The 24509-nt window shown below is 42.2% G+C and overlaps 1 protein-coding gene and 1 long non-coding RNA gene across 2 annotated transcripts; one reads left to right on the forward strand and one right to left on the reverse strand.

The window, feature by feature from the left end:
* Nucleotides 1-1924: 1924 nt before the first annotated feature.
* Nucleotides 1925-3261, reverse strand: LOC123729708 (uncharacterized). The gene is made up of 2 exons (XR_006761407.1): nt 2802-3261; nt 1925-2252 (listed from the first exon to the last, which is right to left on the reverse strand). It is a non-coding gene; the product is annotated as an uncharacterized lncRNA (long non-coding RNA).
* A 4395-nt stretch (nt 3262-7656) lies between these two features.
* LOC106583755 (uncharacterized) lies at nt 7657-18539 on the forward strand. Its single transcript, XM_014168314.2, has 2 exons — nt 7657-7844; nt 16142-18539. Exon 2 carries the CDS (start codon nt 16146-16148, stop codon nt 17610-17612), a length of 1467 nt encoding a protein of 488 aa, XP_014023789.2. The 5' UTR covers nt 7657-7844; nt 16142-16145; the 3' UTR covers nt 17613-18539.
* Nucleotides 18540-24509: the final 5970 nt, after the last annotated feature.

Raw genomic sequence — 24509 nt, forward strand, 5'->3', positions numbered from 1 at the left:
ACCAGTTTAAGTTGAGAGTGGGGGTATCCATGGCATTTTCCAATTATGTTCCTATTTTACAAGTCCAAAAAATTGAGAACCTTTCATAATGTTGCCAAACAAAGACTCAACAAACTTACCTAAGACTCCCTGTCTCTGCCAGTCTGTCCCTGCATATCTGTCCCCAACTCTGCTGTCTGTGTGCCATCTGTTGCCTGCTCTGCCTAATGACATCATTGTGAAACATTTCCATTAGAATTTCATTTCTTTCTTATGAACATTTTATCAACTAGTCTTTGAGATATTAGGCTACTAGGGTTCTTACTTTGCGTTTTGGTGTACTGAAAAATACTCTGATGTCCGTCTTTAATTTTTCTGCCATTTTCTACCTGGCTGGCTGGCTGGCTGGCTACACACACACACAGTGTGTAGGTTATTTACAGTAGGAGATGGGCTTCTATCATATCTTTTATCATTCTATTTGGGCTTCGATCTAAAAGGTAGCTAGCAAATGTGAAACGGATTAAAATGACAAGAGTTGACAGCTGTATGAGTTCACCATTTACACAACATATGCTGCAACCTTTTGTAATTTTAATAGTTTGTTTCATATTGGCTGGCTTCCAACAATAGCTAAATTTGCAAAGCTAGCGAGCACCAATTCCGTTTCAGTGGTGTTTGCTATAATCTTTGCTACCTGGGTTAAATAAAGGTGAAATAAAATAAATAAATAAAAGTTCCCTTGCGACAATTTAGCTTTTGCAACGAGACCATTAAATATATTTAAGACAATGGTAGAAGAGAGTGTAGTTCTGTTCAGTTTGGACTTCAGTTTATCGCTAACCTTATCACAGGGACTTTGAAGCACTAACTTACATCATCTGCATGCTGATCTTGGAATAAATTGACGATAGCAAAGATTCCATCTTTGACGAGGCCACATAAATGGAATAGGTACTAGCTAGCTTAATAGTTAATATTTGCCCGCTAGCTCTGCATATTCAGCTAGTGTGTGTGCGCGATTGACTGGATTAACCTCACATCAGTTACGTTCATTGAGTGCCTTTCAGACAGTGGATACCACCCCTCTGTTTCCTTGCCAAATAAGGAACTGGCAGTGGATCAAACCATTGTGAGGCAAAGGGTGGGGGGGTCGCAATCTTTTGAAACTTAAAAACGCGCTATTAAGTGTCTATAATCAGCACAATTGCTTTCATTGCATATTATTAATATTATTTAAATTACATAGTTATGTTTCAGTGATATATTGGGGGGACAAATCATATTTTTCCCAGGATGGGGGGGTCGTGTGTCCCCCGTCCCCCCCGGGATTTCCGCCCCTGAGTACTACATAGAGCCATGACTACATGGAACTCTATTCCACATCAAGTAACTGACGCAAGCAGTAAAATTAGATTTAAAAACGTGAGAGGTTATAGATCTACAGTTAAAATTATATTAGGTTATATGTGAGAGGTTATACACAAAAAAATCCTGTTAATTTATGGTAAAAGTCTGGCAGCACAGGTGCCTGAAATAGACTGTAAAACTACAGACTAAAAATGTAAATAAATAATCTGTATAAAAACTGTTATATACTTTCAATCAAATAATGTCATAGAATTGCAGTAATGTACTTTAACTCTTTTTTTTGCTGGCATTGGTTGTGAAAATAAAGAATTCTTCAGCAAAAAAAATAAAAAAATAACAGACATTAGACAGGGATTTAAAAAGAGGGGTATCAGGTAATGTCAGTGTATAAACTATTTTGGAACTAACCACTTGATAGTTATGGATAGGAAGTTCAATTAAAGCATTTTTTTTAAACAAAAAATAACAGTATTTTGACATTTTGGTTATAAAATTCAGGTGAAGTTATTATTCTGTTGTCCTAAACCAGAACTATATGGGGGGTGGATGGGAGATGTGTGTAGGACAAGGTATGTCGATCCAAGTGCAAAATCATTTATTGAACTCAAACTTTACATATACTGTGTCAAACATTCACTTAAAAGCAACTTACAACATACTAATGTAAAAACATTCAGTTCTAACATTTTGGTCAAGTGTTTTTTTTAATCATCTGCCTGTTTCTTGACTGCTGCAGTCGGTGGATTTAAGTGCCTGTTTGTGTGCGTGTGCAAGGCTACTCCCTCCATTCATAGTTTGCAATCTGTGAGATCAGAGAAAAAACTTTTGGATTGATTGCATGCTGCTTTCTTGAATTCTTCTCCACTTTGGACCCCTCATCTGGATTGATTTTGAATAGGCACCTGCGTTGGATGAAATAACATAAATAATGTAATTCTATACTAGTGTGTCCGCCATTCTTAATCACAAGCAGTGGTCCTCTACCCCTTCAGATACAAAAATTTGATTTGCTGACTAACAAAAATGTACCTGCAAAATCGATTTATCTAATTTAAAAGGGCTACATGTAGGATGTTTGTAATGTAATATTAGAAAATGTCTATGATACAGTTAAAGTAACAGTGGAACGATAATGTTTCACAATGTTTTTTCAGCAGAAAGTATTTTGGGTGCATAAAAAGTGTATCCTGAAATGCTACATTTCTATTGGCCAACAAAGAACTGGTGTGGTTCTGTTCTGAAATTGATAAATGTAGTTAACAGTAAAGCATCCTAGATTACAACACCAGACGAGTTAGTTATAACGTGTGCAAAGAAAGTGATGTCTATTGCAATAGGTGCGCAATATAACGTTACACGCCACTTTCCCAAGTGCTACAAATAAATCCTGGAAGAACTATATAGTCAGTCACAAATTATATTGTAGTGGGTAATAAGGGATGAATTCATACCTCTGCTTGAACTCCAGTGTTGCTGCCAGGTCAGAGGGGTAATTTATGTTAAAGCAATAATATGCCACAAACATCATCACCAGGGCATCGAAACATTTCACCCCTTGTCTTCTATTCAAACTCTTCCTCTTTTTACCGATCTCTCTCATTACCTCCTGCAACCTCACCCACTTCATCTCCCTCTTTTGTTTCTTCTCCATCCCTCTCCCTCAAACTCCCATTCTATCTCCCTCACACACACAGGTCTGACACATTGTTACCCAAGCGAAAAAAGCTGAATACTTGTATTATTTCGGAACCACTTACGTTGTACATTAGAACACTATATAGTGTTAAAATAGTATTTAAATCATTTAAAAAACAAGCTCTGATACCCAGTTCAGTTTTCAAAGAGCTACCAATTCAATGCAGTAAACCAGAAGCTTGTTGTCAAAGTTACAACACCCCGTGCCTAATGACGTTCGAAGCTTGGGACCTCACACAACAACCTGACAGGATTCGGACTCCTATCTTATTCTTCATCAGTATAGCTTCTCCTTTTTGTTCCTTAGAGTGCATATTGGTTTACTGTTTATTTTATTTCCCTTAAATGGTCAGAGAGATAAGTCGACTTGTTTATTTGGAAATTAAACGCCTTGTTTATTTAATTTAAAACACTTTAAATTGCCCTTGGCTCTTTTTGTCTCATTCCTTTTCCACTTCTCCTGCTTTATTGTTATGCAGGACCGGTCACAATACTTTTAATACAGGATTACAAATAGCCTTACACTTAAAACAAGCTATACATTTAAATTGGGAATATATGTAAGTGTGTAAGTGTATTAAAAATAAACCTAATTATTTTACACCATTCAGTGTACTGAAGTAAAACTTATGTGTTTCCAAAATAATACATTTAAGGAAAACTGCTGATTTCGTAAAGTGAAAACGCAGAAAATGTCTTTCCACAAACAACGATGCATGGTGTGCTTGGCAGCTTTGCATATTAACTTTCCGATGTCTTGGAATGTTCTAGTAAAAGCTCAGACCTCAATCCAATTGAAAATCTGTGTTATGACTTAAAATTGCTGTACATCACCTGAACCAATCCAACTTGAATGAGCTGGAGTAGTTTTGCCTTGAAGAATGGGCAAAAATCCCAGTGGCTGGATGTGCCAAATTTATAGAGACATACCCCAAGAGACTTGCAGATGTAATTGCTGCAAAAGGTGTGGGGGGGGGGGGCTGGGGTGAATGTTCAAGTTTTCATGTTTGTTTCACAATAAAAAAATATTTTGCATCTTCAAAGTGGTAGGCATGTTGTGCAAATCAAATGATACAACCCCCCCCCCAAAAAAACAAATTCTGGTGAATAAAATGAACTATGACGTGTAACAAGAAAGTAGACATTCTTGTTCTCCTTTATTAACATAACATAAGCTCTATCTGTTCGAATTCTGATGACACACCATTACAAAGGCATAGAAAGAGGCCCTTTCTGTAAAAGGTGCCCTTGAAATGTATCTCAGTGGACACCACAATATCCGGTCCCCTAAGCAAGCTTGCCTCAACTGCATTGTGTAAAGCATCATTGTATAACTCAGCATTGAAAGGGGATGAATCTTTTACTTGCAAAAAAGGAACTTGAGTTCAGATCGGTTTGCAGAAGTTGGTGATTATTGGCAAGCGTTTGACACACGTTTTTTAAATGTTGCACTCTCCGGACACATCTTTTGAAATATTAATGTTTACTTTCAAACCTCATTGTCCACAGCCTTATAAGTTGGCCAAACTTTAGTATCAAAGCAGGATAGTGGATCAGATAGTGGTGCTTTGGTTTCAGTTTGTGAGAAGGAAAAAGGTATTTTCTTGTCTGTAGATACTCAGGAATCAGAACATTGAGGAAAGTAACGAGCCACAGAAAGGGAGGGGCACAGATTAATTCCACAAGCTCTTTAAGTAGGATTGTTAGTTGCCATATCCAATCTTCTTTATCAGTAATCTTTTTGCCTATTATCACAGGGAGGAGCCTCAAATGAGGCTAGTTTTCTGTTGCCTGGCCACCTAGTTTAATTCCCTTTTCACCAACTTCTGAGGGTGTGGAATTCACATCAGATCCTTGGAAGCTAAACTGCCTGATCCTGTGGTTATGCTCTGAGTATGTAAAGATGTTCTTAACTTTAGCAAAGTACATGATGCAGGTTGAGAGCTTCAAGTTCCTTGGTGTCCACATCACCAACAAACTAGAATGGTCCAAACACACCAAGACAGTCATGAAGAGTGCACGACAAAACCAATTCCCCCTCAAGATTTGGCATGGGTCCTCAGATCCTAAAAAGGTTCTACGGCTGCAACATCGAGAGCATCCTGACTGGTTGCATCACTGCCTGGTACGGCAAATGTTTGGCCTCCGACCGCAAGGCACTACAGAGGGTAGTGCATACGGCCCAGTACATCACCGGGGCTAAGCTGCCTGCCATCCAGGACTTCTACACCAGGCGGTTTTACAGGAATGCCCTAAAAATGGTCAAAGACCCCAGCCACCCCAGTCATAGACTGTTCTCTCTGCTACCGCATGGCAAGCGGTACCGGAGCGCCAAGCTTAGGACCAAAAGGCTTCTCAACAGTTTTTACCCCCGAGCCATAAGACTCCTGAACATGTAATCAAATGGCTACCCGGACTATTTGCATTGTGGCTGACAGACATGAAAGTGCTTGAGGGCATTAATATGTGTAATGTAGTGATCAATAGCAGTACAATCACAGACGACAGCATTCTTTTTACATTCTCTTGCATAGTTTTATACTGTTTATAAACATCAGAAATAGTTTTTTTTTTACTATAATTACCTGCATTTAGAATGTAAAACGAAAGTAAATATCCATAAAATAATGTTACATTTTGTGTTTCCTTTATAATGTATATTGCTGTATTTCTAGAGCTTATTGCTGTGAAAAAGGGATGCATGTCTGTAAAAATACAGGAAGTTGAATGAATTTTGCTATTTCTGACATTTCCTATTATTCTACAGGACGAAAGTTAAATATAAGTTTATCCCTGTAATTTCACAGTATTCTACCATTTATTCATAAACACAGAAAAAATGTGTATATTTTTTACAGTGTATAACTACAGTTAATTTTATATTACTCTACATGTGAGAGGTTATAGAACTACAGTTAATATTATATTACTCTACAGGTTACAGGTTACAGGCCTACAGTTAATATTATATTAGGTTACATATGAGAGGTTATAGACCTACAATTCATATTATATTAGGTTATATATGAGAGGTTATAGAACTACAGTTAATTTTATATTACTCTACAGGTTAGAGGTTACAGGCCTACAGTTAGTATTATATTAGGTTACATATGAGAGGTTATAGACCTACAGTTAATATTATATTAGGTTACATGTGAGAGGTTACAGGCCTACAGTCAGTGTTCAGATTGCAGTTGCTATTCCATTTAACCCATCTGAACTTCAAAGATGCGCAGACCAGGGGGTATGGCCGCACCTGGTATTGGTGTAAAAATACTTTAAAGTACTACATAATTTGTTGTTTTGGGTATCTGTACATTACTTTACTATTTATATTTTGGTCAACTTGTACTTTTACTTCATTACATTCCTAAAGGAAATAATGTACTTTTTACTCCATACATTTTCCTGACACCCAAAAGTACTAGTTACATGTTGAATGCTTAGCAGGACAGGAAAATGGTCCAATTCACAAACTTATCAAGAGAACATCCCTTGTCATCCCTACTGCCTCTGATCTGGCAGACTCATTAAACACAAATGCTTTCTTTGTAAATGATGTCTGAGTGTTGAATTGTGCCCCTGGCTATCTGTAAATTTAAAAAAGAACAGTGGTGTAAAGTACTTAAGTAAAATACTTAAGTCGTTGCTTTGGTATCTGTACTTTGCTTTACTATTTATATTTTGACAACTTTTACTTTTACTTCACTACATTCCTAAAGAAAATAATATACTTTTTACTCCATACATTTTCCCTGACACCCAAAAGTACTTGTTACATGTTGAATTCTTAGCAAGACAGGAAAACGGTCCAATTCACGTGCTTATCAAGGGAACATCCATGGTCATCCCTACTACCTGATCTGACAGATTCACTAAACACAAATGCTTTGTTTGTAAATTATGTCTAAGTGTTGGAGTGTGCCCCTGGCTATTTGTCAATTTAAAAAAACAAGAAAATTGGGCCGTCTGGTTTGCTTAATATAAGGAATTTTAAATGGTTTATACTTTTGCTTTTGATACTTCAGTACGTTTTATCAATTACGTTTACGTTTGATACTTAAGTATATTTAAAAACAAATACTTTTAGACTTTTCTCAAGTAGTATTTTACTGGGTGACTTTCACTTTTAATTGAGTCATTTTCTATTAATTAAAGTATCTTTACTTTTACTTTAAAAGTGAAAGTCACCCATCAAAATCCTATTTGAGTAAAAGTCTAAAAATATTTGGCTTTAAATATACTTAAGCATGACAATTGGGTACTTTTTCCACAACTGAAGAAAAACAAGAAAATGATGCCGTCTGGTTTGCTTAATATAAAGTATGTCAAATGATGTATGCTTTTACTTTTGATACTTAAGTACACATGAAACCAAATACTTTTATACTTTTACTCAAGTAGTATTTTACTGGGTGACTTTCACTTTTACTTAAGTTATTTTCCATTAAGGTATCTTTACTTTTACTCAAGTATGACAATTGGGTACTTTTTCCACCAGTGCCTGGTATGTGTTTACAAGAAGCATAGCTTTCATTTCTGTGCAAACGCTGTCTGCCCTCTGAAAATGGGCACTCATTAGGGATAAGTTTCATTTCTGATGAAACATGAGTCACCCAGTGGCGTTGTAGATCAGCCTTTTTAAAACTCAGTTTTGCTGGCTTCTATCTGCACTATTTACCTGTATGTAGGCTACCAGAAGCATATTTTAGCCTGTTCCAATCTTTGGTTCTGTTGACAGAGGAGCGAGACAAACACAGTCAAGACTACAATCTGTTGGTAGCCTGCACAAGAAGGTGAGATTTTTTTGTGGGGTAACTAAAAATAAGATCTGGTGCAACCAATTACCTTCAGAAGTCAAATAATTAGTTAAATAAAGTCCACCTGTGTGCAATCTAAGTGTCACATGATCTGTCACATGATCTCAGTATATATACACCTGTTCTGAAAGGCCCCCAGAGTATGCAACACCACTAAGCAAGGGGCATCACCAAGCAAGGGGCATCACCAAGCAAGCGGCACCATGAAGACCAAGGTGCTCTCCAAACACGCCAGGGACAAAGTTGTGCAAAAGTACAGATCAGGGTTGGGTTATAAAAAAATATCTGAAACTTTGAACATCCCACAGATCACCATTAAATCCATTATTAAAAAATGGAAAGAATATGGCACCACAACAAACCTGCCAAGAGAGTGCTGCCCACAAACCTCATGGACCAAGGAGGAGGGCATTAATCAGAGAGGCAACAAAGAGACCAAAGATAACCCTGTAGGAGCTGCAAAGCTCCACAGTGGAGATTGGAGTATCTGTCCATAGGACCACTTTAAGCCCTACACTCCACAGAGCTGGGCTTTACAGAAGAGTGGCCAGATAAAAACCATTGCTCAAAGAAAAAAATAGGCAAACGTTTGGTGTTCGCCAAAAGGCATGTTGGAGACTCCCCAAACATATGGAAGAAGGTACTCTGGTAGGATGAGACTAAAATGTAGCTTTTTGGCCATCAAGGAAAACGTTATGTCTGGCGAAAACCCAACACCTCTCATCACCCTGAGAACACCATCCCCACAGTTAAGTATGGTGGTGGCAGCATCATGCTGTGGGGATGTTTTGCATCGGCAGGGCCTGGGAAACTGGCCAGAATTGAAGGAATGATGGATGGTGCTAAATACAGGGAAATTCTTGAGGGAAACCGCTTCCGTCTTCCAGAGATTTGAGACTGGGACAGAGGTTCACCTTCCAGCAGGACAATGACCCTAAGCATACTGCTAAAGCAACGCTCGAGTGGTTTAAGGGGAAACATTGAGATTTCTTGGAATGGCCTAGTCAAAGCCCAGACCTCAATCCAATTGAGAATCTGTGGTATGACTTAAAGATTGCTGTACACCAGCGGAACCCATCCAACTTGAAGGAGCTGGAGCAGTTTCAGGCTTGGGCAAAAATCCCAGTTGCTAAATGTGCCAAGCTTATAGAGACATACCCCAAGAGACTTGCAGCTGTAATTGCTGCAAAAGGTGGCTCTACAAAGTATTGACTTTAGGGGGGTGAATAGTTATGCATGCTCAATTTAAAGAAAAGATATATGTTGCATCTTCAAAGTGGTAGGCTATACACCCTAAAAAAGCAATTTTAATTCCAGGTTGTAAGGCAACAAAATAGGAAAAATGCCAAGGGGGTGAAAACTTTCGCAAGCCACTGTAATCAAAGGATCAGAGAATGAATCTAGTACTTTATGCTACAGCTAGCTAGCACTGCAGTGCATAAAATGTGGTGAGAAGTTGACTCAAAGAGAGAGAAAAACAATTGTTGAACAGTTTTGAACAAATTAATTTCTTCAAAAATGAAGGAGTATCAAGAGAGAGAGGGAGATTTTGTAGTTTTTTTCACTTTTAGTTTCACTTACTTAGCTAGAAAATGCAGCTAGCTAGTTTATCCTACTCAAACACCCCGCTCAAACAGAGGGGTGCCATGTTAGCTAGCAGGCTATGCCTATCCAACACAACACTGGAACTCTTCCAAGTCAAATTAAGCTTTTGGTTTTACTAATTTATTGCCATTGTGGCCCACCGGTGTAAGTGCTAAACTGCTACCTATGGTTTCTCTTAGCAATGTTGATTATGACGTTACTTTAGCTAATATGGTGACAACGATATAGGCTGTGTGTAGTGGTTATGATATGGTTTGGCTTGGCTTGGTCGCCTGGTCACATACATCTGATGTGTTGTGCATTGATGTCCACAAAGGAAGAGAAAAGGTGAGAGAAGGAGAGCACATAGATGTGAGAAGGAATACAGCGATGAAAGTGACCTGTGTTTGCGCGTGATCAGGGGTGTATTCATTCTGCCGATTCTGTTGAACATGTTGCTTAAACAGAAGCAAACGGAACAAAACGGGGAAAAACATACCTGAATTTGTCCAATTGAAACTCTCGTTTGCAACTGTTGGACTAATTATTACACCGTAGATTGGCTAGATGCAGGCAAGAGTGAGCAAGGCAGCATTGAATGTGTCACTGTCTGTCCATGTGTCACTGTCTGTCAATTCAAATATTTCTCTCAACCGGTTTGCACCTATATTGTAAACTTTCATTCATAGGCTAGGTTGTAGCAACCTCATGATGGGTAAAGGGAAAATGTGAGTATCATGTACAGTTGTGGCCAAAAGTTTTGAAAATTACACAAATATAAATTTTCACAGTCTGCTGCCTCAGTTTGTATGATGGCAATTTGCATATACTCCAGAATGTTATGAAGAGTGATCAGATGAATTGCAATTCATTGCAAAGTCCCTCGTTGCCATGCAAATGAACTGAATCCCCCAAAAACATTTCAGCCCTGTCACAAAAGGACCAGCTGACATCATGTCAGTGATTCTCTCGTTAACACAGGTGTGAGTGTTGACGAGGACAAGGCTGGAGATCACTCTGTCATGCTGACTGAGTTTGAATGACAGACTGGAGGCTTCAACAGGAGGGTGGTGCTTGGAATCATTTTTCTTCCTCTGTCAACCATGGTTACCTGCAAGGAAACAAGTGCCGTCATCATTGCTTTGCACAGAAAGGGCTTCACAGGCAAGGATATTGCTGCCAGTAAGATTGCACCTAAATCAACCACTTATCGGATCATCAAGAACTTCAAGGAGAGCGGTTCAATTGTTGTGAAGAAGGCTTCAGGGTGCCCAAAAAAGTACAGCAAGCGCCAGGACCATCTCCTAAAGTTGATTCAGCTGCGAGATCGGGGCACCATCAGTACAGAGCTTGCTCAGGAATGGCACAAGGCAGGTGTGAGTGCATCTGCATGCACAGTGAGGCAAAGACCTTTGGAGGATGGCCTGGTGTCAAGAAGGGTAGCAAAAGAAGCCACTTCTCTCCAGGAAAAACATCAGGGACAGACAGATATTCTGCAAAAGGTACAGGGATTGGACTGCTGAGGACTGGGGTAAAGTCATTTTCTCTGATGAATCCCCTTTCCGATTGTTTGGGGCATCCAGAAAAAAGCTTGTCCGGAGAAGACAAGGTGAGCGCTACCATCAGTCTTGTGTCATGCCAACAGTAAAGCATCCTGAGACCATTTGTCACGTCCTGACCAGCAGAGGGCGTAATTGTGTTAGTTTTGGTCAGGATGTGGCAGGGGGTTTGTATGTGTTAAATGTTGTGTGGGTGATTGGACTCCCAATTGAAGGCAGGTGAGTTGAGTTGCCTTTGATTGGGAGTCCTATATTGTAGTGTGTGTTTTTCTTTGGGGTTGTGGGTAGTTGTTTTTGCACTGTGTGTTGTGTGCCTGCAAAACTGTTCCTGTCTTCGTGAGTACCGTTTATTGTTTTCCCTGTGGATACTTTACTTGTGTTTATTAAAAACTATGAGTATCCACATTCCCGCTGCGCCTTGGTCTTCTCTCCAGTACGACAACTGTGACAGAACTACCCACCACCAAAGGACCAAGCAGCGGACGAACGAGGAGGAAGGATGGACCTGGGAGGACAAGTTAAGGGAGCTAAGGGAACCCGAAAGGCAGCCCCAATATTTTTTTGGGGGGGGGCACAAGGGCTGTTTGACGGGGCGAGAAGGGAGCCCCAGGCCAGCTATACGCACTAGCATGGAGGTTCGTGTCTCCAGGCTGGCACGTCCAGTATCAGCCCCACGCATCAGGCGTCTAGTGCGTCAGCCCAGCCTCGCCAGTCAAGAGTCGCCAGAGCTGCCTGCCAGTCAAGAGTCGCCAGAGCTGCCCGCCAGTCAAGAGTCGCCAGAGCTGCCCGCCAGTCAAGAGTCACCAGAGCTGCCCGCCAGTCAAAAGTCACCAGAGCTGCCCGCCAGTCAAGAGTCGCCAGAGCTGCCCGCCAGTCATGAGTCGCCAGAGCTGCCCGCCAGTCATGAGTCGCCAGAGCTGCCCGCCAGTCAGGAGCTGCCAGAGCTGCCCGCCAGTCAGGAGCTGCCAGAGGCGCCCGTTAGTCAGGAGCTGCCAGAGCCTCCCGCTAGTCAGGAGCTGCCAGAGTGGCCCGACTGCCCGGAGCTGCCAGATTGGTCCGACTGCCCGGAGCTGCCAGAGTGGCCCGACTGCCCGGAGCTGCCAGAGTGGCCCGACTGCCCGGAGCTGCCAGAGTGGCCCGACTGCCCGGAGCTGCCAGAGTGGCCCGACTGCCCGGAGCTGCCAGAGTGGCCCGACTGCCCAGGTCAGCCAGAGTGGCCCGACTGCCCGGGTCTGCCAGAGTGGCCCGACTGCCCGGGTCTGCCAGAGTGGCCCGACTGCCCGGGTCTGCCAGAGTGGCCCGACTGCCCGGAGCTGCCAGAGTGGCCCGACTGCCCGGGTCTGCCAGAGTGGCCCGACTGCCCGGGTCTGCCAGAGTGGCCCGACTGCCCGGGTCTGCCAGAGTGGCCCGACTGCCCGGAGCTCCCAGAGTGGCCCTCCTGTCCTCCGGCCCAGCCCGAGTGGCCCGCCTGTCCTCCGGCCCAGCCAGAGTGGTCCGTCTTCCGGCCCAGCCAGAGTGGTCCGTCTGCCAGGGTCAGCCCGAGTGGCCCGTCTGCCCGGCGCAGCTATCGGCGCCACCGAAGTGGGCGACGCCGAAGGTGGAGCGAGGTCCACGTCCTGCACCTGAGCCACCTCCAGGATAGGTGGGTTGGGGAGGGAGGGTGTAGCACAGTGCCGTCGTTGACGGCAGCCACCCTCCCTTCCCTCCCTTATTGTTTAGGGGGATATTTTTTGTTGTTTGGGGGTTTGTTTTTTCTTTTAGGTGCATTCCGGGGTCTGCACCTTGAGGGGGGGGGGGGGGGTACTGTCACGTCCTGACCAGCAGAGGGCGTAATTGTGTTAGTTTTGGTCAGGATGTGGCAGGGGGTTTGTGTGTGTTAAATGTTGTGTGGGTGATTGTACTCCCAATTGAAGGCAGGTGTGTTGTTTATTGTTTTCCCTGTGGATGCTTTACTTGTGTTTATTAAAAACTATGAGTATCCACATTCCCGCTGCGCCTTGGTCCATTTTTGAAGACAGTTGTTACACCATTCATGTGTGGGTTTGCTTCTCAGCCAAGGGAGTGGGCTCACTCACAATTTTGCCTATGAACACAGCCATGAATAAAGAATGGTACCAACACATCCTCCGAGAGCAACTTCTTCCAACCATCCAGGAACAGCTTGGTGACAAACAATGCCTTTTCCAGCATGATGGAGCACCTTGTCATAAGGAAAAAGTGATAACTAAGTGGCTCGGGGAACAAAACATCGACATTTTGGGTCCATGGCCAGGAAACTCCCCAGACATCAATTCCATTGAGAACTTGTGGTCAATCCTCAAGAGGCGGGTGGACAAACAAAAACCCACAAATTCTGACAAACTCCAAGCATTGATTATGCAAGAATGGCCTGCCATCAGTCAGGATGTGGCCCAGAAGTTAATTGACAGCATGCTAGGGCGGATTGCAGAGGTCTTGCAAAAGAAGGGTCAACACTGGAAATATTGAGTCTTTGAATCAACTTTATGTAATTGTCAATAAAAAACTTTGACACTTATGAAATGCTTGTAATTATACTTCAGTATTCCATAGTAACATCTGACAAAAATATCTAAAGACACTGAAGCAGCAAACGTTGTGAAAATTAATATTTGTGTCATTCTCAAAACTTTTAGCCAAGACTGTAGTAGCCTAAACCTATCAATGTTACATTAAACTGGGTGAATGGAATATGAATGACAGTCGTCCAATATGCTGTAATATAATTAAGGCCATTCTCATGAAAAACAGAGTGTCCTCCATCATCATTAACGTCACCGACCGACACTGGCAGACAGACCAGCTCCTTGGGAGTGGAGCACCCTTACTGGGTTCGATGGAACAAGCATGTCTATCAGATAAGAGGGGGCAAGGTCATGCAGTACTTTAAAAGTTAAGTGTAAGATCTTAAAAATCAGACTGATAGTTCGCAGGCAACCATCCTAGTGCAGATACAACTGGAGGGATTCTAGTGTTGGTTAAAATCCCAGCTGCAGTGTTTTGGACAAGTTGTAGGCTTTTAATAACAGAGTCTAGATTAAACAAATGCATGGACCAATCTTTCAGCATTTTACTGTGAGATTAAGTGTATGGGCTATGAGTCCATCTGTGATTGACTGTATGACTATTTTAACCTACATGTGTAGTGTGTGTAGGGGCAGTGTTCACCAACCATCTTTCCTGAGATAGGTGGATTTTCACCACAACGTCACATAACACAAAAGATTCCTTCAAACAAGTTATTGTTGAAAAGCTAAATGTACAATGCAATGGTCAGATGCTTATTATCTAAATGCTGAAAGTGCGTGGGCGACGGAGAGAAACAAAATGGTGAAGTTTGAGGCAAGGTGGCGGAGAGTGATACGGCACTGGAGATGAGGGTGTGAGCAGGTGGGTCTGGCCAGGTGTGATGTCGTAGTAGCCGGGGAATATAATGCAGGCAAACATAAATCTGTTTTACCTCATTTCTACCAGCATGTCACATGTGCAACCAGAGGGAAAAAAAACCCTAGACCACCTTTACTCCACACACAGAGATGCATACAAAGCTCACTTGCCCTCCATTTGGCAAATCTGACCATAATTCCATCCTTCTGATTCCTGCTTACAAACAAAATCTAAAGCAGGAAGTACCAGTGACTCGCTCAAAATGGAAGTGGTCAGATGACGCGGATGCTTCATCGGCTTCATCAATAAGTGCATCGATGACATCGTCCCCAGAGTGAGTACGTTCATGTCCCAACCAGAAACCATGGATTACAGGCAACATCCACACCGAGCTAAAGGTTAGAGCTGCCGCTTTCAAGGAGAGGGACACTAATCCGGACGCTTATAAGAAATCTCGCTATGCACTCAGACGAACCATCAAACAGGCAAAGCATCAATACAGGACAAAGATTAAATCCTACTACACCGGCTCTGATGCTCATCGGATGTGGCAGGGCTTGCAAACTATTATGGATTACAAAGGGAAACCCAGCTATAAACCCTCAGAGGTAGTAATCACACCGGTGGGGAGAGGGGCATTCTTCTTACCAAACCACATTACCTTTGTTTTGGAAGTGTTCCGAACAAGGTTCAGGGTAGAGAAAGCTTTTTTGGACACTAAGCAAGCTTTGTTGTAGAGCATTTAACACAAAATCCGGGTACGGGCCAGCTGAGTATAAGACTGTATCATCTGCATGTAAATGGATGAGAGAACTTCCTTCCTGAGCTATGTTATTGATGTAAATTGAGAAGAGCGTAGGGTCTATGACTTGGTTGGCTGGAGTCTTTGGCAATTTTTCAGGCTTTCCTCTGACACCGCCTGATATAGTGGTCCTGGATGGCAGGGAGCTCGACCCTGGTGATGTACTGGGCTGTCCTCACCACCGTCTGTAGCGCTTTGTGGTCAAGAGCGGTGCGTTTCCCATACCAAGCGATGATGCAGCCAGTCAAGATGCTCTCCATTGTGCAGCTCTAGAACTTTTAGTGGACTTTGTCTCATGCAAATGAATGTTAGATTTAAATTATGCAGACAGTGTGAAATATTATGATTAGAATATCTTTATTATCACATAATCACACATTGTTGCCCTATTATGTGGTCTGAACATAATGATTTTTATTCAGGAAAATGAGAAACCGGAAGGCCTGCCTCTTGTGCAGTCAGTGAATATATATATATATTGTTGAGAAGCTAAATGTATATATTTATGCATATTTATATTTATGTATGAACTCAAACCATTAAGTAATGACTTTAACAATGATTACCTACTGCATTCAAAGAGAACCAACCTACAGCACTAGACTACACTTCACTTGCATCATCCTTGTGGTATTGAGAGATAAACATGGTGATGCTTTCACTGATTGCATGTAAAGGAAGATAATTCCTACATGATAGAGTGCTTGCTTTGTTATCCAACTGATCTTTTGTCTTTTCTGTCATCCTGTGAACCCCTCTCATTGCTGTTCACGGCACTATTTCCTTTTTTGGATGCTGAAAACGTTGAACTTATTGCCAACCATTAGAAATGTGAATCTATTTCTGAATGAATGTGTCCAGTTGTCTTTAAAAATATATATTTTTACTAGAGATGCAAATGTTTGTCTTTCTCTTTGTCTTAGGTTGATGATGGGTGGAAAGGCCTTCCTGGGTTGTTTCATCCTGTTTATGTCTCTGGCTTCAGTATCCACTATCAAACAAACACTTATTTCAATAAATGACCTCAGGGGCATAGAGTTTGGCCACACTTCTCCTCGACACGGCCTGATGCTGCTCCACTGGCTAGCCAACAACATTCACACTGACAACAACGGCAACATGAGACTCAATTTCAACCCAACTAGGGGAGACTGTGGCTTTCATTTCTATGGAAACGCTGACAGACCCCGCCCATTACCTTGTCTGCCCTCTGAAAGTGGAAGTTACTACTCATTAGGGAACATTGATAGAAATTACAACTACAATGGCGCCACGGCACTTCCTGATTATGTCACTCAAAGCTTCTACAACTCATGGATACCTGAGAGAAACAGGGACAGAGTCATTATCAGAGTTAGGGAGGAAGGATCCAATCAGTTCATAGTAGATGAGGTCTACATCACACAGCATTACCCACCAAATGAAAACAGAGGAAGTGCCTATGATCCAGACAATACATACCCTGTCAGTTTCAGCCTCTTAACACAAATCCAAGTTCTCCCAACCATTACACGAGATGTAATTCAACGTATACACAATGTAGAGATCAACGACAACAGTGTGGAGAACATCTGGGGACACACACCAGGGCTGGCACTTCTTTTGGCAATTGCATTGTACTTGACACGTCCCAAGGTCTCATTTATTCAGCAAGTATTGTTTACCATGGAAAGCCAGCATCGCATGCAGGAGGATGAAAATAAATCGATAAAGCTTGAGGTGAAAACCACAAATAGAGGAGATGCAAGGATCATCTTCAGTGGTATCCCCAGGAGGCTTTTGGACAAGGGTGTGATTTGGGCGCTTCATAAGAACAATGACAGTGCGGACATGCTAGACTTTTCCTCAGTCATAGACGGTACCTCTGGGTGCTATGACACCTCAGTACCCCTCAACCCTGGTCTCCAGGCCAGGCTTTATCCACACAAATCAATGTGGTTTTTTGTATTATGCGGGAGTTACAACACATCTGGGGAGGAAATACATAGGAGTCCTGAGTTTCATGATGCCAACAGAGAGATTCCTGTTGATATAAGTGGCTATAAGCCTAACGCTAGTCTGCAGCTCTTCGTAAAGGACGGAAAGGCCTGTGCTCGCCTGTATGTTAGGAAGTCCTTCACTGACTGGAAGGAGAAGTTTAAAAACTCCTGGGTTGGGTTCTACTCTTCAGAAAAAAACAACACCAATGAATATAATACCTACCAATGGCAATGGGCTGTGAAGTTCTCTGAGGAAAGCCGCTCAGATTGGAAAGATATACCTGAGTATGACGTCTATGTTTACAGGTCTAGTATGCACATGTCTCCTGGGGTCCAGGCCCGATTCATGCTGGAGAAATATGGGGGTGAAAAGGCACGCACTCCACCCTGGGAGGTACATACATCAGCAATTTGAAGCACACAACTTTTTACCGGTCTGTGCTTTTGTCCATTGTGTTTAGACGGGTTCTTACATGCCCTTCCTCTGCTTATTATTGATGGATTATTATGTATGGGACTCTGTATCCTGTTTCATATTGATTACATATGGCATTGATATTTTCATTGTTATCTAATTGTGTAATTGTGTCACGTCCTGACCAGTAAAAGGGGTTGTTTGTTATTGTAGTTTGGTCAGGGCGTGGCAGGGGGTGTTTGTTTTGTGTGTTTCGGGGTTTTTGGTGTATGTTCTATATTTTCTATTTCTATGTGTTTATCTGGTTTTTCTATTTCTATGTTGGGATTTTGGAACGACTTTCAATTAGAGGCAGCTGGTTGTCGTTGCCTCTAATTGGAGACCATATTTAAGTGGGTTAATTTTCTCTTGTGTTTGTGGGTGGTTGATTCCTCTTTAGTCTGTGCACCTTACAGGACTGTTTTCGTTGTTTGTTTTGTTTAAGTGTTTTATTTTCCTTCGAATAAAAGAAGATGTTCAATATACCGGCTACAGTTTGGTCCACTCCATACGACGAAAGTTACAAATTGCCTCCGTCCATTTTTGTTTATAATTTCTGCACCCTGCTTGTCCTTTTTATTGATTGATTTGAATTGGTAATCTGTGCAGAGTGTACATTTATTTATTTTTTAATCTGTCCTCAATAAACTATTGAGGAAATTGAAGTGAAAACACAAAAAAAAGCTGTGAAAATCAAGTAATATTGTGCCGTCTTGAGCACTTAGAAGATGGTCTGAGTGCAAGGGTGAGATAATGCTAGCCGGTCACACTGATTTTTGACTAATGTCCATAGCCAGTCAGTTTTCATATTATTGTAATGTATTATGAAGGATGGAACCCTTTGTGAACTGTCAAATATACTGTACACATACACGAACACACACACAGGATTTCATGAATACGTTTTAAACCTAAAAATATAACAACTTCATTTCAAGAAAAGCATGTGTAAGTGAATGGGTTTTCCAACTTTATGAAGCTTTCTTTACCCTTCATGGTCGTTACTAAGGTTAACAATGGGCCTCACATCCTTGATGACACAAACCTGTGTTCCTCCATTCCAGCCCATCTGAACTTCAAAGGTACGCAGGCCAGGGGGTGTGTCCGCACCTGGTATGTGCTGTAGGCTTCAACGCTGACATACCCTGCCGATAACATTCTCTGCCCTTTCTTTTGAAACATGAGTCACCCAGTAATGTTGTAGATCAGCCTTTTTAAAACTCAGTTTTGCTGGCCCTTGTCTTGTGTCTGCCCTGTTTACTGGTTATGTTCATGTAGGCTACCAGAGGCATATTTTAGACAGAGGAGAGAGACAAACACAGTATAGATTTGATTCTGGTGGTAGGCTGGAAGGTGAGGAAGGTGAGATTTTGTTTGGTAACAATTTTTTTTTATTTTGATATGAGGACATAATGCATCATACTAAATCAAATCAAATCAAATGTATTTATATAGCCCTTCGTACATCAGCTGATATCTCAAAGTGCTGTACAGAAACCCAGCCTAAAACCCCAAACAACAAGCAATGCATGTGAAAGAAGCACGGTGGCTAGGAAAAACTCCCTAGGAAAAAACTCCCTAGAAAGGCCAAAAACCTAGGAAGAAACCTAGAGAGGAACCAGGCTATGAGGGGTGGCCAGTCCTCTTCTGGCTGTGCCGGGTGGATATTATAACAGAACATGGTCAAGATGTTAAAATGTTCATAAATGACCAGCATGGTCAAATAATAATAATCATAGTAGTTGTCGAGGGTGCAACAAGCACATCTGGTGAACAGGTCAGGGTTCCATAGCCGCAGGCAGAACAGTTGAAACTGGAGGAGCAGCACGGCCAGGTGGACTAGTATCGATCAATTAACAACTTTCCAAATATTATTTTGGAAGACCTTATGGTACATATTGTGACATAGGTCAGATTAAAGTGACAGTTCACTCCAAATTCAAAGTTGTCAGAAATCTTCTGACATTTTTAGACCTAACGTTTTCAAATCTAGTGGTTTAACTAATTTCCTGAACACTTTTAATGTATTGCCAACCACTAGAAATAAATTACAGATATCAGTACAGATAAAAAAAATTAAAACAATTCTGAAGGTACAAACATTGACACAATCATTGCTCTGACTTAGGTTGGCCATAAGTGGAAAGGGTTTCCTGGGTTGTTTCATCCTGTTTCTGTCTCTGGCCTCATTATGCACTATAAATGCCAATATACTGTAACCATTACCTCAATAAATGATCTCAAAGACAGAGTTTGGCCACACCATGAACTGATGCTGCTCCAGTGGCTAGCGAACAACATGAATATTGAAAACAATGACAACATCAGAATTGATTTTGATCCAACTAGGGGAGACTATGGCATTCATTTATATGGAAATTACTGCCCTGAAAGATCCCTTCTGTTACCTTTTCTGTTGCCAGAAAGCTGAAGTTACTACTCACTAGGGAATTTGTCCACTGAAAGAGGAAGTTACCACTCACTAGAGATTTTGTTCCCTGAATGGGGAAGTTACTACTCACTAGATAATTTGTCCTGTGTAAGCAGAAGTTACTACTCTCTAAGGAATGTGTCCCCTGGAACTGGAAGTTACTACTCACTAGGGAATTTGTTCACTGGAAGAGGAAGTTACTACTCACTAGAAAATGTGTCCCCTGAAAGAAGAAGTTACTACTCACTAGATCATTTCTGCCCTGAAAGAGGAAGTTACTCCTCTCTAGCGAATTTGTCCCCTGAAAGAGGAAGTTACTCCTCACTAGCAATTTATCCCCTGAAAGACGAAGTTATTCCTCACTAGATCATTTGTCCCCTGAAAGAGGAAGTTGCTCCTCACTAGATCATTTGTCCCCTGAAAGAGGAAGTTACTCTTCACTAGGAAATGTGTCCCCTGAAAGAGGAAGTTACTCCTCACTAGGAAGTGTGCCCCCTGAAAGAGGAAGTTACTACTCACTAGGAAGTGTGTCCCCTGAAAGAGGAACTCCTCACTAGATAATTTGTCCACTGAAAGAGGAAGTTACTCCTCACTAGGAAGTGTGCCACCTGAAATAGGAAGTTACTCCTCACTAGGGATTTCTGCAGGAGGATATAGAAATCACAATAACGCTACATCCTGAAGATGTCACTGGAATGTTCTTCACCTCATGGCGACATCGAGGAGTTCAGACAGAGAAACAGGGTCAGAGTTAAGTCAGCACTTAGAGAAGTCTACATCACACAGCATTATCAACCAGATGACTACAGAGTAACAGGGTCAGAGTTCAATCAGTACATAGTGAGGTCTACATCACACAGCATTATCAAATCAAATCAAATGTATTTATATAGCCCTTCTTACATCAGCTGATATCTCAAAGTGCTGTACAGAAACCCAGCCTAAAACCCCAAACACAAGCAATGCAGGTGTAGAAGCTAGGTGGCTAGGAAAAACTCCCTAGAAAGGCCAAAACCTAGAGAAGAAACCTAGAGAGGAACCAGGCTATGAGGGGTGGCCAGTCCTCTTCTGGCTGTGCCGGGTGGAGATTATAACAGCACATGGCTAAGATGTTCAAATGTTCATAAATGACCAGCATGGTCAAATAATAATAATCATAGTAGTTGTCGAGGGTGCAACAAGTCAGCAACTCAAGAGTAAGTGTCAGTTTGCTTTTTCATAGCCGATCTTTGAGAGTATCTCTACCGCTCCTGCTGTCTCTAGAGAGTTGAAAACAGCAGGTCTGGGACAGGTAGCACGTCCGGAGAACAGGTCAAGGGTTCCAGCAGGTCTGGGACAGCAGGTCTGGGACAGGTAGCACGTCCGGTGAACAGGTCAGGGTTCCATAGCCGCAGGCAGAACAGTTGAAACTGGAGCAGCAGCACGGCCAGGTGGACTGGGGACAGCAAGGAGTCATCATGCCAGGTAGTCCTGAGGCATGGTCCTAGGGCTCAGGTCCTCCGAGAGAGAGAAAGAAAGAAAGAGAGAAAGAGAGAATTAGAGAGAGCATATTTAAATTCACACAGGACACCGGATAAGACGAGAAATACTCCAGATGTAACAGACTGACCCTAGCCACCCCTGACACACAAACTACTGCAGCTTAAATACTGGAGGCTGAGACAGGAGGGGTCAGGAGACACTGTGGCACCATCCGATGAAACCCCCAGACAGGGCCAAACAGGCAGGATATAACCCCACCCACTTTGCCAAAGCACAGCCCCCACACCACTGGAGGGATATCTCCAACCACCAACTTACCATCCTGAGACAAGGCCGAGTATAGCCCACAAAGATCTCCGCCATGGCACAACCCAAGGGGGGGCGCCAACCCAGACAGGAAGACCACGTTATCACCCAGATGACTACAGAGTAACAGGGTCAGATATCAATCAGCACATAGTGAGGTCTACATCACACAGCATTATCACCCAGATGAGTACAGGAGGGAGTAGCTGTGATCCAAGTTATACATACCGTGTGAATGTCACCTCCTAAGAGAAATTCAAATGCTCTCAACCTTTACCGGAGGTGAAACTCCATATAAAGAAATGATTCATGAAAAAAGTCTGAAGCATCTTGCAAAAACTTGGAGGACACCTGGTCTGCCACTTTTGCTGGCAATTGTACAGTACTCCACACGCTACAGGGGAGTCAGGTAAACCACGAAGGATTTGTGTAATTTAAATTCTGAATGACAGGACGGAGAATGACGACTTCATATTTGAAAACTACGCAAGAAGTTAAAGCCAGGATCATCTGGATCCCCAAGAGGCTTTTGGACCAGGATGTAATGGTGGTGCTTCATAACCTGTTAGGGCTAGGGGGCAGTATTGGCACGGCTGGATAAAAAACGTACCCAATTTAATCTGGTTACCACTCCTACCCAGTAACTAGAATATGCATATACTTATTACATATGGATAGAAAACACCCTAAAGTTTCTAAAACTGTTTGAATGGTGTCTGTGAGTATAACAGAACTCATTTGGCAGGCAAAAACCTGACAAGGTTTCAGGCAGGAAGTGGCCTGTCTGACAAGGTGTCGTTCTTCTTGTCTCTGTTTATTGAAGAGTGAGGATCTTAGCTGTCCCGTGACACTTCCTACGGCTGCCATAGGGTCTCAGAAGGCGGCAAAAATCGGAATCGTGGCTTTGCAGGCTCTGACTGAAAAAAAGTAGCGCTTTTGGGTAGTGGCTGGTTACAGTACTGTGAGACTCAGGCTCGTGCCCGCGTCGACCGAAAGCTTTGTTTACTTTCCTCAGTTTAGCTAAATGGACATTCCCGGTCGGAATATTATCGCTTTTTTACAAGAAAAATGGCATAAAAATGGATTTTAAACAGCGGTTGACATGCTTCGAAGTACGGTAATGGAATATTTAGATTTTTTTTGTCACGAATTGCGCCATGCGCGCGACCCTGATTTACCATTTCAGATAGTGTCTGGGACGCACGAACAAAACGCCGCTATTCGGATATAACGATGGATTATTTTGGACCAAACCAACATTTGTTATTGAAGTAGCAGTCCTGGGAGTGCATTCTGACGAAGACAACAAAAGGTAATCAAACTTTTATAATAGTAAATATGATTATGGTGAGTGCTAAACTTGCCGGGTGTCTAAATAGCTAGCCCGTGATGCCTGGGCTATGTACTTAGAATATTGCAAAATGTGCTTTCACCAAAAAGCTATTTTAAAATCGGACATATCGAGTGCATAGAGGAGGTCTGTATCTATAATTCTTAAAATAATTGTTATGCTTTTTGTGAACGTTTATCGTGAGTAATTTAGTAAAATGTTAGCGAATTCCTCCAAAAGTTTGCGGGGGGTATGCTAGTTCTGAACGTCACATGCTAATGTAAAAAGCTGGTTTTTGATATAAATATGAACTTGATTGAACAAAACATGCATGTATTGTATAACATAATGTCCTAGGGTTGTCATCTGATGAAGATCATCAAAGGTTAGTACTGCATTTAGCTGTCTTCTGGGTTTTTGTGACATTATATGCTAGCTTGAAAAATGGGTGTCTGATTATTTCTGGCTTGGTACTCTGCTGATATAATCGAATGTTTTTCTTTCGTTGTAAAGCCTTTTTGAAATCGGACAGTGTGGTTAGATTAACGAGAGTCTTGTCTTTAAATAGCTGTAAAATAGTCATATGTTTGAGAAATTGAAGTAATAGGATTTTTAAGGTTTTGAAAATCGCGCCACAGGCTTCAAGTGGCTGTTACGTAGGTGGGACGAATTCGTCCCGCCTAGCCCATAGAGGATAAGGAGAGTGATGGTGATAGAGTTGATTTATTTTTATTTAACTAGGCAAAACAGTTAAGAACAAATTCTTATTTATAATGACAGCCCCACCCCAGCCAAACCCTAATGCTGGGACAATTGTGCGCTGCCCTATGGGACTCCCAATCACAGACAGATGTGATACAGCCTGGAATCGAACCAACGTCTGTAGTGATGCCTCTAGCACTGAGATGCAGTGCCTTAGACCTTTGTGCCACTCGGGAACCCCAGTAGGAGTGAGCTAGACTGTGTCTTGGCTGGCAGAGACTCTGGGAACACCTCAGTACCCCTCAACCCTCTAGGTCAGGCTTCATAAAAGTATCACACTCATCCACTGTCGGGAAGGAGATCTGGAGAGGTTCTGAGTTTCATGATTCCAACAGAGAGAATCCTGCTGATAATAATGACTATGATGCCAGTCTGCAGCTCTTTCCATAAAGGACGGAAAGGCCTGCGCACGCCTATATGTGACTTAGTCCTTCAGCGACTGGAAGGAGAAGTTAAATAACTCCTGGGTTGGGATCAAATCTTCCCTTAACAAATCCATGCTCTACTATAATACCTGGCAATGGGCAGTGTCTTTTCCTAAAGAAAT

Source organism: Salmo salar, chromosome ssa22 (genome assembly GCF_905237065.1).
Source record: "Salmo salar chromosome ssa22, Ssal_v3.1, whole genome shotgun sequence".
Taxonomy (NCBI): Eukaryota; Metazoa; Chordata; class Actinopteri; order Salmoniformes; family Salmonidae; genus Salmo; species Salmo salar.